The sequence below is a fragment of the Oncorhynchus masou genome, chromosome 11, assembly GCF_036934945.1.
Source record: "Oncorhynchus masou masou isolate Uvic2021 chromosome 11, UVic_Omas_1.1, whole genome shotgun sequence".
NCBI classification, from domain to species: domain Eukaryota; kingdom Metazoa; phylum Chordata; class Actinopteri; order Salmoniformes; family Salmonidae; genus Oncorhynchus; species Oncorhynchus masou.
In genome coordinates this window covers 46,315,018-46,334,280 of record NC_088222.1, presented here as the reverse complement: position 1 = coordinate 46,334,280, position 19,263 = coordinate 46,315,018, and the positions used below count along the sequence as shown (strand labels likewise).

Sequence of the window (19,263 nt, the reverse complement as noted above, 5' to 3'; positions counted from 1 at the left end):
TTTCTGTCGTTTCCCCAAGGTGTCTGCAGCATTGTGACGTATTTGTAGGCAGATCGTTGGAAGATTGACCATAAGAGACCACATTTACCACGTGTCCGCCCGGTGTCCTGCGCCGAAATTGGTGCGCAAAAGTCACCTGCCAGTATTTTTCCATGGGGCAGAGAGAGAGAAGCAAGCTTCCAAGAACTGCATGTCAATGAAGAGATATGTGAAAAAACACCTTGAGGATTGATTCCAAACAACGTTTGCCATGTTTCGGTCGATATTATGTAGTTAATCCGGAAAAAGTTTCACGTTGTAGGTGACTGCATTTTCGGTTCGTTTCAGTAGCCAGGCGCAATGTAGAAAACGGAACGATTTCTCCTACACACAGACGCTTTCAGGAAACACTGCGCATTTGGTATGTGGCTGGGAGTCTCCTCATTGAAAACATCAGAAGCTCTTCAAAGGTAAATGATTTTATTTATTTGGTTATCTGGCTTTTGTGAAAATGTTGCATGCTACACAAAATGCTATGCTAGCTTTGCATACTTTTACACAAATTAGTCAATTTCTATGGTTCAAAAGCATATTTTGAAAATCTGAGATGACAGTGTTGTTAAGAAAAGGCTAAGCTTGAGAGCAAACGCATTATTTTAATTTTATTTGCGATTTTCAGAAATCGTTAACGTTGCGTTATGCTAATGAGCCTGAGGCTTAGTCACAATCCCGGATCCGGGATGGGGAGTTTCAAGAGGTTAACTGGACATGAAAGGGTTAACCAACAGAGCCCAACCAGTGGGGCAGAAAGTGTAGAAAAACCCTGGTGCTACATGAGAGAGAGAGAGAGACCCTGGTGCGACATGAGAGAGAGAGAGAGAGAGACCCTGGTGCGACATGAGAGAGACCCTGGTGCTACATGAGAGAGAAAGAGAGAGAGAGAGAGAGAGAGAGAGAGAGAGAGAGAGAGTCAGAGAGCGAGTCAGAGAGAGAGAGAGAGAGAGAGAGAGCAAACACTACATCAGCTTCGAGTAATGACGGAGAACACCGAAGAGAGGATGAGGGGAAGGCAACCTGGTCTCAGAGCATTTCATATTATTCTGTATGTAAATCAAAAGTACTTTTGGGTTTCATTCTGAATGCTTAGCAGGACAGGAAAATTTTATACATTTGATACTGAAGTATATTTTAGCAATTACATTAACTTATATTTAAGTTTATGTAATTAAGTATATTTAAAACCAAATACTTCTCCTCAAGTATTATTTTACTGTGTGACTATCGCTTTTACCAGAGCCATTTTCTGTGAATGTATCTTTACTTTTAAGTAAAGAAAAAAACATAAGAAAAAAACAAAAATAAAAATAAAATAACAGTAACAAGGCTATATACAGGGGGTACTGGTACAGAGTCAATGTGCGGGGGGCACAGGTTGGTCAGGGTAATTAAGGTAATATGTACATGTAGGTAGGTAAAGTGACTATGTATAGATAATAAACAGAGAGTAGTAGTGTAAAAATGCAGGGGGGGGGGGTTCAATGCAAATTGTCGGGAAGCCATTTGATTAGCTGTTCAGAAGTCTTATGGCTTGGGGATAGAAGCTGTTAAGAAGCTTTTTGGACCTAGACTTGGTGCTCCGGTATCGCTTGCCATGTGGTAGCAGAGAGAACAATCTATGACTAGGGTGGCTGGAGACTTTGACAATCTTTAGGGCCTTCCTCTGACACTGCCTGGTATAGAGGTCCTGGATGGCAGGAAGCTTGGCCCCAGCGATGTACTGGGCCGTGCGCACTACCCTCTGTAGCGCCTTACGGATGGATGCAGAGCCGTTGCCATACCAGGCAGTGATGCAACCCGTCAGGATGCTCTCGATGTAGCAGCTGTATAACTTTTTGAGGATCTTAGGACCCATGCCAAATCTTTTCAGTCTCTTGAGGGGGAATAGTTGTTGTGGTGCCCTCATCATGACTGTCTTGGTGTGTTTGGACCATGATAGTTTGTTGGTGATGTGGACACCAAGGATCTTGAAGCTCTCAACCTGCTCCACTTCAGTCCTGTCAATGAAAATGGGTGCGTGCTCAGCCCTCCTTTTCCTGTAGTCCACAATCATTTCCTTTGTCTTGATCACGATGAGGGAGAGGTTGTTACCACACTGCCAGGTCTCTGACCTCCCTATAGGCTGTCTCATCTTTGTCGGTGATCAGGCCTACCACTGTTGTGTCATCTGCAAACTGTGGAATGCAATAGAGATTGCGTCATCTGTGGATCTGTTGGGGCAGTATGCAAATTGGAGTGGGTCTAGGATTTCTGGGATAATGGTGTTGATGCACTTCATGGCTACAGACGTGAGTGCTATGGGTCGGTAGTCATTTAGGCAGGTTACCTTCTTGTTCTTGGGCACAGGAACAATGCTGGTCTGCTTGAAACATGTTGGTATTACAGATTCAGTCAGGGACAGGTTGAAAATGTCAGTGAAGACACTTGCAAGTTGGTCAGAGCATGCTTGGAGTAACGTTCTGGTAATCCGTCTGGCCCTGCGGCCTTAAGAATGTTGACCTGTTTAAAGGTCTTGCTCACATCAGCTATGGACAGCATAATCACACAGTCATCCGGAACAGCTGGTGCTCTTATGAATGCATCAGTGTTACTTGCTTCGAAGCATGCATAGAAGACATTTCGCTAATCTGGTAGGTTAGTGTCAGTAGGCAGCTCGCGGCTGTGCGAGAATGTCATATATTACATTTCATATGGAATGTATTAATTTGTGGTGGGAGTCCCATTTGGTATGAGATGTTACGAATTACAATTCATATTATATGTTATGAATTCGCAAAACGTACAATATGTTACGAATTAGCAAAATGTACAATATGTTCAGAATTTGCTAAAATTATGATATGTTACAAATTTTGCTAGGTGGCTAGGTTGCTAATGTTTGCTAGCTGGCTAACGTTAGCGAGGCTAGGGGGTTGGTGTTAAGATTTGGGATAAGTTTAGGAGTTAGGTTAAAGGGTTAAGGGTTAGCTAAAACGGTTACATTTAAGGTTAGGGAAAGGGTTAGCTAACATGCTATGTAGCTAAAAAGTAGTAAGTAGTTGAAAAGTTGCAATTTAGGTAAAGCATAAGTTGTCCATAATGAGATTCAAACTCGCAACCTTTGGGTTGTGTCACATTCTGACCTTAGTTACTTTGTTTTGTCTTTGTTTTAGTATGGTCAGGGCGTGAGTTGGGGTGGGCAGTCTGTTTGTTTTTCTATGTTGCTTTCTGTGTTCGGCCTAGTATGGTTCTCAATCAGTGGCAGGTGTCGTTAGTTGTCTCTGATTGAGAATCATACTTAGGTAGCCTTTTTCATCTGTGTTTCGTGGGTGTTTATCTTCAGTCTTTGTGTATGTCGCCAGACAGGACTGTTTCGGTTTTCGTTCGTTTACTTTATTGTTTTTTTGTATTTCAGTGTTCAGTTTGATTCATTAAATATTACATCATGAACACTTACCACGCTGCAAATTGGTCCTCCGATCCTTCTCGCTACTCCTCCTCAGAAGAGGAGGAAGAGATCCGTTACAGGTTGCTAGATGTTCGCATTATATGCCCCAACCATTCACCCCGACCATCCACTCTAGTTTTGTTTTTGCATTAAGTAACCATATGTCTTTTGTAACCATACCAAACATATCATACTAATTTAAGTATCCTGAATTTACCTGTACATGTTCATGTCTAGTCTATGAGACCAGGATGGGGGTGGGGACCAGGCTTTAATTATCATTGGAAAAAGTGCTACTCACCCCTTTGGCATCAAATCAAACACTGTAGGAGAGGGAGAGAAGAGAAACACATCAGTCTACATACGGTGCATTCAGAAAGTATTCAGACCACTTCCCCTTTCCCACATTTTGTTAGGTACAGCTTTATTCTAAAATTGATTAAATAAATAAAAACATCTCATCAATCTACATACAATACCCCATAATGACAAAGATAAAAACAGGTTTTAGACATTTTTGCAAATGTATTAAAAATAAAAATGCAGAAATACCTATTTACATAAGTATTCAGACCCTTTGTTATGAGACTCAAATCAAATCAAATTTTACTGGTCACATACACATGGTTAGCAGATGTTAATGCGAGTTTAGCGAAATGCTACACTCGAACTTGAGCTCAGGTGCATCCTGTTTCCATTGATCATCCTTGAGATGTTTCTAGAACTTGATTGGAGTGCACCTGTGTTAAATTCAATTGATTGGACATGATTTGGAAAGGCACACACCTACAGTTGACATTGCATGTCAGAGCAAAAACCAAGTCATGAGGTCGAAGGAATTGTCCGTAGAGCTCCGAGACAGGATTGTGTCGGGGCACAGATCTGGGGAAGGGTACCAAAACATTTCTGCAGCATTGAAGGTCCCCAGGAACACAGTGGCCTCCATCATTCCTTAAATGGAAGAAGTTTGGAACCACCAAGGCTCTGCCAAGAGCTGGCCGCCCGACCAAACTGAGCAATAGGTGGAGAATGGAACCCGATGGTCACTCCGACAGAGCTCCAGAGTGGAGATGGGAAAACCTTCCATAAGGACAACCAACTCCAACTTCATGGTAGAATTGTCAGACGGAAGCCACTCCTCAGTAAAAGGCATGACAGCCCGCTTGGAGTTTGCTAAAAGGCACCTAATGGACTCTCAGACCATGAGAAACAAGATTCTCTGGTCTGATGAAACCAAGATTGAACTATTTGGCCTAAATGCCAAGCTTCACGTCTGGAGGAAACCTGGCACCATCCCTACGGTGAAGCATGGTGGTGGCAGCATCATGCTGTGGGGATTTTTTCAGTGGCAGGTACTGGAAGACCAGTCCAGAGTGAGGGAAAGATGAACGGAGCAAAGTCCAGAGAGATCCATGATGAAAACCTGCTCGGAGCGCTCAGGACCTCAGACTGGGGCGAAGGTTCACCTACCAACTGGACACTTACCCTAAGCACACAGCCAAGAGAATGCAGGAGTGGCTTCGGGACGAGTCACTGAATGTCTTTGAGTGGCCCAGCCAGAGCCCGGACTTTAATGACCTGACTATAGCTTTGCAGCGACGCTCCCCATCCACCCTGACAGAGCTTGAGAGGATCAGCAGAGAAGAATGGGAGAAACTTCCCAAATACAGGTGTGCCAAGCTTGTAGCATCATACCCAAGGAGACTCAATGCTGTAATCACTGCCAAAGGTGTTTCAACAAAGTACTGAGTAAAGGGTATGAATACTTATGTAAATGTTTTTTTTAAATAATAATTTGCAAAAATGTAAAAAAAAAAAAAGCTGTTTTTCCTTTACAGGGAAAAAACTATTTAACCCATTTTAGAATAAGGCTGTAACATAACAAAATGTGGATAAAGTAAAGTGGTCTGAATACTTTTCGAATGCACTGTACAGTACATACATGTCTGTCAAAGAGACTGTAGTATATTCTAGAACTCGGCACAATGGGTTGAAGACTGACACAAACACCAAGTTACAACAACTTTTCACTGAGGCCTAAAATGAGCTAAATAATTTCATTAGCCAATGGCCATGCTTAGCTACAGTAGATTACGTGGTTTGATGCCTAATTCCGCCTTTCTTTCTACTGCCATGCCTACTACATTGGGCCAGTAACCGAAAGGTTGCTGAATCGAATCCCAGAGCTGACAAGTTAAAAATCTGTAATTCTGCCCCTGAGCAAGACAGTTAACCCACTGTTCCTCGTCAGCCGATTAAGGCAGCCCCCCGACCTCTCTGATTCAGAGGGGATGGGTTAAATGCGGTAAGCACATTTCAGTTGAATGGATTCAGTTGTACAACTGACTAGTTATCCCCCTTTCCCTACTAGTACTGATCGAATGAATCCAGCCATAGTCTATGTACCCTGTGGAGTTGTGGTTCACTCGTAGTAAAGAATGTTCTTCCTCTGACCATAAAGGGTTTTTCAATTGACCCCATAGGAGAACACTCTGAAAATATTTACAGGGGGTTCCAAGTGGAGCACTTTTACTAATACAATGTTCTACGTGAAACCCTTTCACCACTTTCACCGCTAAAGGGTTCCAATTGAAACCAAAAAGGGTTCTCCTCTGGGGACAAATGAAGAAACCTTTTTTCTAAGAGTTTGTGGTAAGGGCTTCATTAATGAGCTGTCCTCTAGTTTAGCATTTTCATATGGAGTCAGCTATGCCAACTGCTAAGGGCAGCAACAGGCCGATTTAGAGTTTGAGATAAGCACGCTCAACTTGGACTCTCACATAAATCATTCATTAATGTCAATGGGAGATTAAGTGCACATCAAGAGAGCGGGAGAGAGCAGTCTGGTGAGGTACATACCCATGTGGAGGTTGTCCTCTGCAGGATCATCCAACACCTGCAACAATGATAACACATCATCATGAATACCTCATATAATAGAATACACAACAGACCCTATAGAATAAGGACATGGCATTAGCATTACACTGAATAATGCAGCGTAACAAGTATTCATTGGCCTTTAAAGCAACTTTCTTAAGAGTATGTTCGATGCCAGTTCGAACTGAGGCCAAAACGAGGGGGATATTAATATCTAACATGTACTCTATCATTGTACTAACCATCGGTGACAAATTAAATTGCCATGTTATGTTTTACATTTTCGTCTAGCAGAAACAGTAATATTTGAAATGGAGAGAAAGGTTCTGAGCATAATAAGAACATTTTACTGGTCTAGAATCCAATATTGGCTATAAAATTAATTAACAAAGCACTATTAATATGGTCCCATCCTAGACCCAACCCAGGCTCAGTACAGTAGAACAGTGTTTGCCAAACTGTTTCAACTAGGGCCCCCCTTACATCTTGGGGACACCCCGCACCATTTTAAAGCTAATTTCCTGCAATTTCATTTTTTTTTGCCATGGGATGGAAACAACATTTAGCAGTTTTAAAGCTAATTTCCTGTTCATGTGATAGCAAAATCAATGAATAAAAACATCTAGCTAAAAAATATTAGCTGACATGGGCTAGGACTTTTCTGGTCTGAAATGTTAGGAATTTCTTTCTTTCTTAATGCGTTTGAGCCAATCAGTTGTGTTGTGACCAGGTAGGGTTGGTGTACAGAAGATAACCCTATTTGGTAATTTATCTTTGCTTATTTGAGCTGCTCTTGCCATAATATGGACTTGGTCTTTTACCAAATAAGGCTTTTCTGTATACCACACCTACCTTGTCACAACACAACTGGCTCAAACGCATTAAGAAGGAAAGAAATTCCACAAATGAACTTTTAAGGCGGCACACATGTTAATTGAAATGCATACCAGGTGACTACCTCATGAAGTTGGTTGAGAGAATGCCAAGAGTGTGCAAAGCTGTCATCAGGGCAAAGGGCGGCTACTTTGAAGAATCTCAAATATAAAATATATTTTGATCTGTTTAACACTTTTTTTTGGTTACCACATGATTCCATATGTGGATTTCATAGTTCTGATGTCTTCGCTATTATTCTACAATGTAGAAAATAGTGAAAATAAAGAAAAACCCTTGAATGAGTAGGTGTGACCAAACTTTTGACTGGTACTGTACATATATACATACATAAGATATACAGATAAATAAATACATAAAAATGAACCAGAAGGCATTTGAACCCAGTCAAGCACAATGAGAAGATTCATGTGGGACACAAGCATATACACAATATATACACACGTGCCATTTACCACATGGAAGCTAATTATTTTCATAATTTAATTATAGGTAGCCCTTTTACTTTTATTCCTTGCTTTATCTAAATATTCCGCAAATGGAAATACACAATGAACAAAAAAACATTTCAGTTTCTCCTCATTGCTCAGCCACATAATGCAAGGGTTTGTTTGAATTCAAGACCAGATTGATCTCAGTTTGTCATTGTCAGATTAGCCACGCATTTTGGTTTCTTAATCCGGCCCTGGGAAAGGAGGGCGGCTGGCTGCTCTGGGATGGGGCTGTAGAGTTGAAATACTAAGCTAAGAGGAGCTGCAATTTCACTGTAAACTCATTACGAATGACTGGCACAGTGCTGCTGGGAGCCCCAGAGGTACCCATGGCCACCCACTGACTCCATCCCATCCCCAGTTCCTCCACCCTGCCCTCCTTTCACTGTAAACTCATTATGACTGGCGGGCCTGGCATGCTGCCACCCACTGACTCCAGCCCCAGCCCTCCCCGAGCGCTCTATCCACCAACACCTAGCCCTCCACCCACCCAGCTCTCCATCCTGCTCTGATGAGGCACCCAATTACGGCTGGGAGCCCCCGCCATCTGCCTGTGATTGAAGAGCACTCTTATGGTGTCACTTGAGAGAGGGTCAGTGCGGTGCTTGTCTGTCTATCATCTCTAAATCAGTGCCTCTCCCATCTATTCCCATCTCCTTTACATAAGCCACTATGGTAAGCAACGCAGAACTTGGTTGCATCCCAAATGGCACCCTATCCCATATAAAGTACACTCCTTCCCAGCTAGCACATTTGGTTCCTTGGAAATTGTGTGTCTGTTTCTGGTTTCACATTGTTGTGGGAATGAAGCCATAAATAGAATGACTGGTAAAACTAAATGTTTTTTCAACATTGTGAGAAGAGAAGTGAAAATGTTGCCTGTTCTGGGAACATACACTACCGTTCAAAAGTTTGGGGTCACTTAGAAATGTCCTTGTTTTTGAAAGAAAAGCAATTTTTTTGTCTATTAAAATAACATCAAATTGATCAGAAATACAGTGTAGACATTGTTAATGTTGTAAATGGCTATTGCAGCAGGAAACTGAAGATTTTTTATGGAATATCTACATAGGCTTACAGAGGCCCATTATCAGCAACCATCACCCCTGTGTTCCAATAGCACGTTGTGTTAGCTAATCCAAGTTCATCATTTTAAAAGGCTAATTGATCATTAGAAAATCCTTTTCCAATTATGTTGGCACAGCTGAAAACTGTTGTCCTGATTAAATAAGCAATAAAACTGGCCTTCTTTGGACTCATTGAGTATCTGGAGCATCAGCATTTGTATGTTCGATTACAGGCTCAAAATGGCCAGAAAAAAAAGATCTTCTGAATCTCATCAGTATATTAATGTTCTGAGAAATGAAGGCCATTCTATGTGCGAAATTGCCAAAAAAGTGAAGATCTCGTACAAAGCTGTGTACATTTTAGTTTTCTGGGATGTTCTGAGAACGTTTTACTCTGGTTCTGTGAAATTTGTCCTGGGATGTTTTTTGGGCAATCTGAGAATGGAAAATATAGGTTATTTGAAGGTAAATAAAATGTGTGACTGACCCGCTCAAATTGGTCTTATATAGCAACATTTTAAATTGTTTTTTTTACATTGGATAAAAGTAGAGACTCAGCGATTAAAAAATGGTTTCTCATACACTACAATTGAGAAACAATGGGAAAGTAAATCTGCTTTGAAAATTGATCAACTTGTATACTCACTTTTGAGAAAAATGGCCTTTGAATGTTTTGGTACCTACTGTAGAGCTCTTATTTGCCTAAACTGATTCAGCATCGTTCACACCCTCGTAAGCTTTAGCCACACCTATCTCTGCTTTTCCAACAGTCATGAAGGAGTTCCCACATAAGCTGAGCACTTGTTCGCTGCTTTTCCTTCACTCTGTGGTCCAACTCATCCCAAACCATCTCAATTGGGTTGAGGTCTGGTGATTGTGGAGGCCAGGTCATCTGATGCAGCGCTCAATCCCTCTCCATCTTGGTCAAATAGCCCTTCACAGCCTGGAGGTGTGTTGGGTCATTGTCCTGTTGAAAAACAAATAATAGTCCCACTAAGCGCAAAAAGTGTGCAAAGCTTTATCTATTCGTCAGCAAATTCTTACAAGGCACCCTGCCCTCCTCCCCCTTTTTCTCAGTCTTTTCTTCATGCTGATGACAGGAATTTGGGCCTTGTCTTGACAAAACAGCATATCCTTTGCGTTCGACTCATTAAAGAAAAAATCTTTGTCCAGTTCGAGGTGAGTAATCACTGTTCTGTAGTCCAGAAGCTCTTTTCGGTCATAAGAGACGGTAGCAGCAACATTATGTATAAAATTTGTTACAAACAATGCAAAAAACAAACAAAATAGCACAGTTGGTTAGGAACTCGTAAAACGGCAACCATCCCCTCCGGCGCCATTATTAAATGTATCTACTGTTACACACCGTATGTACCTGTATGTATAGAGCATAATGTATTTACTGTTTTATTCACATTTTCAAGTAAAACTAAAGTAAAACTAAAAGTAAATGCATGCTCTTCAACCGATCACTGCCTGCACCTGCCCGTATGTCCAACATCACTACTCTGGACGGCTCTGACTTAGAATACGTGGACAACTACAAATACCTAGGTGTCTGGTTAGACTGTAAACCCTCCTTCCAGATCCACATCAAACATCTCCAATCCAAAGTTAAATCTAGAATTGGCTTCCTATTTCGCAACAAATCATCCTTCACTCATGCTGCCAAACATACCCTTGTAAAATTGACCATCCTACCAATCCTCGACTTCGGCAATGTCATTTACAAAATTGCCTCCAATACCCTACTCAACAAATTGGATGCAGTCTATCACAGTGCAATCCGTTTAGTCACCAAAGCCCCATATACTACCCACCATTGCGACCTGTACACTCTCGTTGGCTGGCCCTCACTTCATACTCGTCGCCAAACCCACTGGCTCCATGTCATCTACAAGACCCTGCTAGGTAAAGTCCCCCCTTATCTCAGCTCGCTGGTCACCATAGCATCACCCACCTGTAGCACGCACTCCAGCAGGAATATCTCTCTGGTCACCCCCAAAACCAATTCTTTCTTTGGCCGACTCTTCCTCTAGTTCTCTGCTGCCAATGACTGGAACGAACTACAAAAATCTCTGAAACTGGAAACACTTATCCCCCTCACTAGCTTTAAGCACCAACTGTAAGAGCAGCTCACAGATTACTGCACCTGTACATAGCCCACCTGTATTTATTTATTTATTTTGCTCCTTTGCACCCCATTATTTTTATTTCTACTTTGCACATTCTTCCACTGCAAATCTACCATTCCAGTGTTTTACTTGCTATATTGTATTTACTTTGCCACCATGGCCTTTTTTTTTTGCCTTTACCTCCCTTATCTCACCTCATTTGCTCACATTGTATATAGACTTGCTTATACTGTATTATTGACTGTATGTTTGTTTTACTCCATGTGTAACTCTGTGTCGTTGTATGTGTCGCACTGCTTTGCTTTATCTTGGCCAGGTCGCAATTGTAAATGAGAACTTGTTCTCAACTTGCCTACCTGGTTAAATAAAGGTGAAATATATATATATTTTTTAAAGTACTGGGGACAAATTATGCCTTCCGATACTTGCATAGATTGTAATGGACACATATGAAGGTTGTACTGATTATGATGAGCTAATGCTAAGCTAAGTCCTAGCTTTGTGTGGTGCCATGTTTGTTGACATCATACAAAACATTCTGGTTGTCACGTAAATGTCAGAACAAAGACGTTATAACAAAACGAGGTGAAGGGATGGTTCACTCGTCTTTTGAGTAAACTTCCAGAAGCGAATGATGGCATTAAATGATGATAGACAACACAACCCCTTCAATATGCATACTGCAAACAGACCCAACTCATCTTGCAACCTCTTATCTTTGGTTGACATGAAAAAACAAACATGGCGGCGTGCACAAACTACCCATCTTCGGGTTACTTTAGATTTTTACTCAATTATTTTGATCACTGGTGAGGTCACTCGTGATGTGACAAATTGTAAACAGTAATTGCTATTAGATCATTCATATATGGTTTCTGTCAGTCGAGACCTAACACCGCTTGTGTTAGGTAACTTTCCTCAGTTAGCACTACAACTAATGTAGCCTACATTTTCCGGTTTGGATGAGAATTGTGTTATGCTGTTGCTACTTCTGTGAATGTCTGAACATTGCATCCAAAAATAAACTGCTCATATTGAGGACAAAATCTTGTAAAGACTGTTTGTGCAAAATGTTTCTGTAACAAAACAATGTGGCCAGCTCAAACGCTGACTGTTGTAATCTATCGTGACAGCACGTTCTAAATAAGTGTTCTCATCACACCTGTTTGAGCATATGTTACAAGGGACAACTGTAGAATGATCACACCCTTTTGTTCGTACACGTCAAACGGTTAAAAAGATAGAAGATAAACAGATAATTTTGTTGATAATGACAACGGAATGTACAGTTGAAGTCAGAAGTTTACATACACTTAGGTTGGAGTCATTAAAACTCATTTTTCAACCACTCCACAAATTTCTTGTTAACAAACTATAGTTTTGGCAAGTCGGTTTGGACATCTACTATGTTCATGACACAAGTCATTTTTCCCCAAATTGTTTACAGACAGATTATTTCACTTATCACAATTCCAGTGGGTCAGAAGTTTACATACACTAAGTTGACTGTGCCTGTAAACAGCTTGGAAAATTCCCAAAAATTATGTCATGGTTTTAGAAGCTCCTGAGTCAATTAGAGGAGTACCTGTGGATGTATTCAAGGCCTACCTTCAAACTCAGTGCCTCTTTGCTTGACATCATAGGAAAATCAAAAGATATCAGCCCTCAGAAAAACCATTGTAACCTCCACAGGTTCCACGTTCATCTGTACAAACAATAGTAGGCAAGGATAAACACAATGGGACCACGCAGCCGTCATTCCGCTCAGGAAGCAGACGTGTTCTGTCTCCTAGAGATTAAAGTACTTTGGTGCAAAAAGTGCAAGTCAAATCCCAGAACAGAACAGCAAAGGACCTTGTGAAGATGCTGGTGGAGACAGATACAAAAGTATCTATATCCACAGTAAAACAAGTCCTATATCGACATAACCTGAAAGGTCGCTCAGCAATGAAGAAGCCACTGCTCCAAAACTGCCATAAAAAAAGTCAGACTACGGTAGGCAGCTGCACATGGGGACAAGGATCATACTTTTTGGAGAAATGTCCTCTGGTCTGATGAAACAAAAATAGAACTGTTTGGCTATAATGACCAGTATTATGTTTGGAGGAAAAAGGGGAAGGCTTGCAAGCAGAAGAACACCATTCCAACCGTGAAGCACGGTGTGGCATCATCATGTTGTAGGGGTGCTTTGCTGCAGGAAGGACTGGTACACAAAATAGATGGCATCATGAGGGGGGAACATTATGTGGATATATTGAAGCAACATTGTTAAGGGAATTTTTATCAATGATGACTAATTATGTATACATTTCAATCAGGACTGACTAATCAGAATACAATCATGTTACTGTATATGTACTAATCAGAATACTATTATGTTGCTGTATATGTATGAGTTTTCTTTCTTGATCCCAGTACTGAATATAATGTGTGTGAATGTCATCAAGAGTTAGAACAATGACTGTCTGTTCCTTGGTAGGAATGAATGAACGACATCTTCAGACTGGCTAGAATGCTTATCTACACGAGAAGACTTTGGCTCGTAAATTATATTAAATTGGTAGGGAGACGGATGTGGGAAGGCTTGAGATACAGCCTTTGTACTCGAACGGAGATGGCACGGGTTGGTGCTGAAACTAATGACGTCATTTTCAGTTTATAACCTGTGGTAAACTGTATCATATTCAGTACTCTCGTGAATAAACTCTGCTGGTTGACTTTAAGACTGGGCTCTGTCCATTATTATAGAATAAGGGTCTTACAAATCCTTATGAATTGACAGAGTGTTTAATTTTAATTGGGTATTAAAACATAGAGCAATTTAATTCCTGTAACAAACATCTCCAGAAGTTAAAGCTTGGTCGCAAATGGGTCTTCTAAATGGACAATGACCCCAAGCATACTTCCAAAGTTGTGGTAAAATGGCTTAAGGACAACAAAGTCAAGGTATTGGAGTGGCCATCACAACGTCCTGACCTCAATCCAATAGAAAATGTGTGGGCAGAACTGAAAATGCGTGTGCGAGCAAGGAGGCCTACAAACCTGACTCAGTTACACCAGCTCTGTCAGGAGGAATGGGCTAAAATTCACCCAACTTATTGTGGGAAGCTTGTGGGAGGCTACCTGAAGCGTTTTACCGAAGTTAAACAATTTAAAGGCAATGCTACTAAATACTAATTGAGTGTATGTAAACTTCTGACCCACTGGGAATGTGATGAAAGAAGTAAAAGCTGAAATGAATCATTCTCTCTACTATTATTGTCTACTATTATTTCACATTCTTAAAATAAAGTGGTGATTCTAACTGACGTAAAACGAAAAGCTGAGTTTAAATGTATTTGGCTAAGGTGTATGTAAACTTCCGACTTCAGCTGTATATATTTTTAAAACCTTTAGGAAATGTTATGCAGAAGTACTGAAATTCTCATAGAAGAACGTTGTTTTCTTAACATTCTCTCAACTATTTGAGAACACTCCATTGTCAAACCAGTTGAAGAACGTCTCTAGAACATTACCCAAAATGGTATTAAATGTAAACATGTTTGAAGAAACTTCTGTTAAAGTAAAGAAATACCAATAAAATAACGTTTTTTTGGTCAAGTTCCTTAAATGTGCTGAGAATGTTCCAAAGCCAAGCAATTTTATTGCACCATTCCCTGAAAGTTGTGGGAAGGTTGTAAAAATAAGGATGGGACAACCACGCTCTCACCAAGCTTTAAAAAACATATGGTTCTCAGAACGTTATGTGCTAGCTGGGTAGGCTATATCCTCACCTCCACCAGTTTGACTATGTTGAGATGGTCCAGCTTCCTGAGTATGGCAATCTCCTGGTAGACCCTCTCCAGGGGGCCTAGGACTTTGGGCTGCTCTCCTTGGACCGCCACCTTGGGTCCTCTAGGAGGGGGGCGACCTGCAGGGAATCACAACAGCCACACAAAACACCAACCTCACGTTAACTGACAATTCCATTAAATTCAATACAATTTTATTAATCTCTTCAGGTGCAACTAAGAAAGGCAATTGACTTGAAAGCATCCTAATCAACACCCTCCACAACAAAGTCCCTGTTAACAGTCTCACAAAGCATATATGAGACACAAGTCAATAATTATACTTAAAATCACTCATATCTGGGTACATGCTACTGCTTAAGATTAGTGTGACCACATTTAAAATACCCAATTGTGGGGACAAGGGAATGATTTTGAGGGACATTCACGAGACAGACTAGTGTAGCTTACGTAGAACAGCGAGTGTGAAACTGAATGGGATTTTTTTATTCATATTTTAATAGGCTTCATATAGCCTACCATTTGTATTTCATATGAATATTTTTGCTTATTCAATCAGATCACTAACATAGGCCTATGGCATTGCACCAAATCTTGTTTCATAAACATCTAATCTGTTCTTCAGAACCAAAGATTTGCTTGTTTTGACTTATGACCAATGATGGGCGAACATATGTCACGCCCTGACCTTAGAGAGCCTTTTTTCAAGTCTCTTTTTGGTTTGGTCAGGGTGTGATTTGGGTGGGCATTATATGTCCTTTATTTCTATGATTTGTGTTTCTATGTGTTGGCCGGGTATGGTTCTCAATCAGGGACAGCTGTCTATTGTTGTCTCTGATTGGGAATCATACTTTGGTAGCCCTTTTTCCCTCCTTTTGTTGTGGGTAGTTAACTTTGTTTGTGGCACTTAGCCCTGTAAGCGTCACGTTTGTGTCTTGTTTTGTTGGCGTCATTCCGAAATAAAAAGTAATGTACGTTCACCACGATTCGCTTTGGTCTTTTTCCCATGACGGCCATGACAACATATCCAGATTAGTGACCTGAAAGCGGTTGTTTCATTTTCTATGTGTTTTCATGGCAAAAACAGAGTAGCCTACCTACACTCATATTATCCATATAAAATACAGTTTGGCAATCTGCTACAGACGCATCTTTGCCAGACCTGGTGATGATTCCACTGATTATTTTCATATTTCAAATAGGCCTAGTTCGGGTGCGTTTCTAATTATATACCTCAGCGGTTATGTGTCTAGAGGTAGCTGTAACATCGTACTACCTGCAATACTTATGGGATGAAGATGTAACATATTCTGACAAATGAATTACAATATTTGTAAGGAAGAAAAAAGCTAGACAAATCATGCTTTCCATCAGATCTTGAATCCTCCACTGTGTACAAGTAGACCATATGATCCTGCTTGCTCTGGACTCCAGAGAAGTGAAAATGTGACATGATATCCTTAGTTGATACTGACTGCTAACACAAATGACTTTCAGCTCAAAATGCAGGTCTAAAACCCAGGTTATTTCTATATCTTGTGTTTTGAAAATGCATCACCGTTGATGGCTATAATGACAAGCTACATTTGCGCAGCGACCTGCTCTTAGAATGCACGTCTTGGACTTGATTCGAGACTCGACACATTGTACTTGGGAGTCGACTTGAGAACAGGATCTTGTGACTTGAGACATGCCTGTGACTCAAATAATAGTGACTTAGGCCTCCTTACTTTTGTAGCTCTTCGTAAGTAGTCCTCTCCAAGCTGTTCTCTCTAAATTTAGCTGGAATTTTGCCCGAAACGATTTGACAAATGTGATTGGTTGACAATATGGCATTGGCCCACGTCTCGATTTTGCGCTGCACAGAATAACAGATCTCAACAGCAGTTGGCAGCAATTGGAGAAGTGTTTTACATCACCAGTGCCACATCCTTATGATATACAGTGCATTCGGAAAGCATTCAGGCCCCTTTCCCTTTTCCACATTTTGTGCCTTATTCATCAATCAGCACACAATAAATACCCCATAATCACAAAGCAAAAACAGGTTTTTATACATTTTTGCAAACTTATTAAAAATTTAAAACAGAAATACCTTATTTACATAAGTGTACAGACCCTTTGCTATGAGCCTCGAAATGTAGCTTACGTGTGTCCTGTTTACATTGATCATCCATGAGATGTTTCATCAACTTTCTGGGAGTCCACTTGTGGTAAATTCAATTGATTAAACATGATTTGGAAAGGCACATAGCTGTCTATGTAAAGTCCCACAGTTGACCGTGCATGTCAGAGCAAAAACCAAGCCATGAGGTCAAAGGGATTATCCGTAGAGCTCCGAGACAGGATTGTGTCGAGGCACAGATCTGGGGAAGGGTAGCAAAAACATTTCTGCAGGATTGAAGGTCTAGAACACAGTGGCCTCCATCATTCTTAAATGAAAAAAGTTTGGAACCAGCAAGACTCTTTGCTTTGTCATTATGGGGTATTGTGTGTAGATTGATGAGGGGGAAAAAACGATTTCATTAATTTTAGAGTAAAGCTGTAACTTAACACTTAATACTTTCCCGAATGCACTGTATATCTTGTCATAAGTGCAACCCCAAAAGACAGGTTGACTGAAATACAGGACAAATCAACCTTTTTTTGTAAATTAGTGGTGTTTTAATTTGTTGATAAAAATGCAGGATTGTTTGGTTGCAGGATGTGGGACGAGGGACTGAAATGTGTGACTGCCCCTCACAATTTGGAGCATGTGGTCACACTACTTAACATCCTATCTGTATCCTTTGTTTGATGGTCCTTTGAGCTGGATTTTAATTATATAATATATTCCATTTAGAAGACACTTTTATCCAACATGACTTACAGTCATGCGTGTATACATTGTTTACGTGTGGGTGGTACAGGGAAATCAAAGTCACCAACTGAGCTCCAGAGGACCAGAGACCAATGAGTGTTGAATGTGTAAAAGCCAAACCGTGTTCCACGTACGTGGGAATCCATACTGCTTCATCAGCTTCTTCTTGGACACCACCTTCATGGCCTGGAAGAGAAGGAGAGGGGGATGAGATTGGTGATATTGGTGAGCTAACATGCCATGCATTTCATTCTGGTCACTCACTCACTATTAGTTGAATCACTATAACAAACACACACAGACCATACAGTGTACTTTAGTGCAGAACAGATTTGAGTACATCAGGTTTATTCAATAATGTTTGTTAATTCATTAATCCATACATTTATTTATCCATCCATCCATCCATCCAATGCTGAACAGGATTAAGAGAGAGAGACTAACAAACAGGGGCTTACTAGTTACGGTACATACAGAACAGCTGTTTTTCTTAAAGGTGTAAAGTCTGAAGTCTTTCGGCATTCAATAAATGTCATATTCATTAGCGTTCAGTACACAATGGTCGGCATGACACTAGCAATCAAAGCATCCTAATTTCCAGTGAAATGGATGGCATAATAACATCTCTAACTTCCTGGATTCATTTCCATATTAATAAAAGAAAAGCTTTCAGAAATATTGTTTATTGTGCTAATGACGTACTTAAAATTCCCAGGACCACTCACTCTGCAGGTGGGTAAGTGATTGCATAAATGACTCTAGAAATGAAGTGACACACGGTGGAATAATGCTTCTGTTAAGGAAGGGTTGACTTCTGTTAGTGACTAGTTTAACTCTACTAGCTACCATGTAGAATACAGTTATGGTAATGACTCCAGGAAGCATTCAAATATAAACTCATTAACTAGTTACCTACTGTAATGCTATTGAAGTTCAATCCTACACTTTCTTCTGTAAGTAAAGTATTTCAATCCTTCAGCTCAGGATAGAATTAAAAACATTCTGTGACATCACATCTTCAGAGTATTCTGGTGTTCAAATGATTTGAGAGCCCAGTTCCTTCAGTGGCACACACACACACATCTAATTACCTTCTCCTCTATAGCACTAATTAGGTGTTAATTCCTTGCACCTGCGGATTAAATGTATTTTTGTGTTGGCTAATGAATAAGATCCATCTGAAAGCATCACACAGCATTATTAATGGCAGCATTCATATTCTCCCCCTGTGTGTGTAATGTTAAGGATATCAGATGCTGTTCAGACACGATGATGAAGGACCATGGATGGTGCATATTTTATAGGAGATCATTTCTATTTCTCCCAGTAACACCACCATGCTAGTACATTCCCTGATTCTGTGTGTAATGTCAGGGACATCAGACTAGTCATTGTTCAGCGGATGAAAAGGATGAATGGATAGTGCATATCTCAGAGGAGAGATGTTTTTTCATTCTGTTAATTCCACTGCTACATTACCACCATCAGTAGTGTTGCTAGTTATTCACAACATTGGAGCCTATTCAAGATCCAACAGATCCACAGATGACGCAATCTCTATTGCACTCCACACGGCCCCACATGGACAAAAGGAACATCGACATGAGAATGCTGTTCATTGACTATAGCTCAGCGTTAAACACCATAGCGCCCTCCAAGCTTATCCCTAAGTTAAGGACCCT

General features: G+C 40.6%; 1 protein-coding gene across 4 annotated transcripts in view; it reads right to left on the bottom strand.

Annotated features, from left to right (window-relative positions):
- The window catches only part of LOC135548744 (calcium/calmodulin-dependent protein kinase kinase 1-like), a 137,691-nt gene that overhangs the window by 50,400 nt on the left and 68,028 nt on the right, over window positions 1-19,263 (bottom strand). For all 4 annotated transcript variants that reach the window (XM_064978636.1, XM_064978638.1, XM_064978639.1 and 1 more), the window contains 4 exons: window positions 17,716-17,767; window positions 14,704-14,840; window positions 6,323-6,359; window positions 3,765-3,786 (listed from right to left, as the gene is read on the bottom strand). In XM_064978636.1, the coding sequence (XP_064834708.1) occupies window positions 3,765-3,786; window positions 6,323-6,359; window positions 14,704-14,840; window positions 17,716-17,767 (248 nt within the window). The remainder of the gene's footprint in view (window positions 1-3,764; window positions 3,787-6,322; window positions 6,360-14,703; window positions 14,841-17,715; window positions 17,768-19,263) is intronic.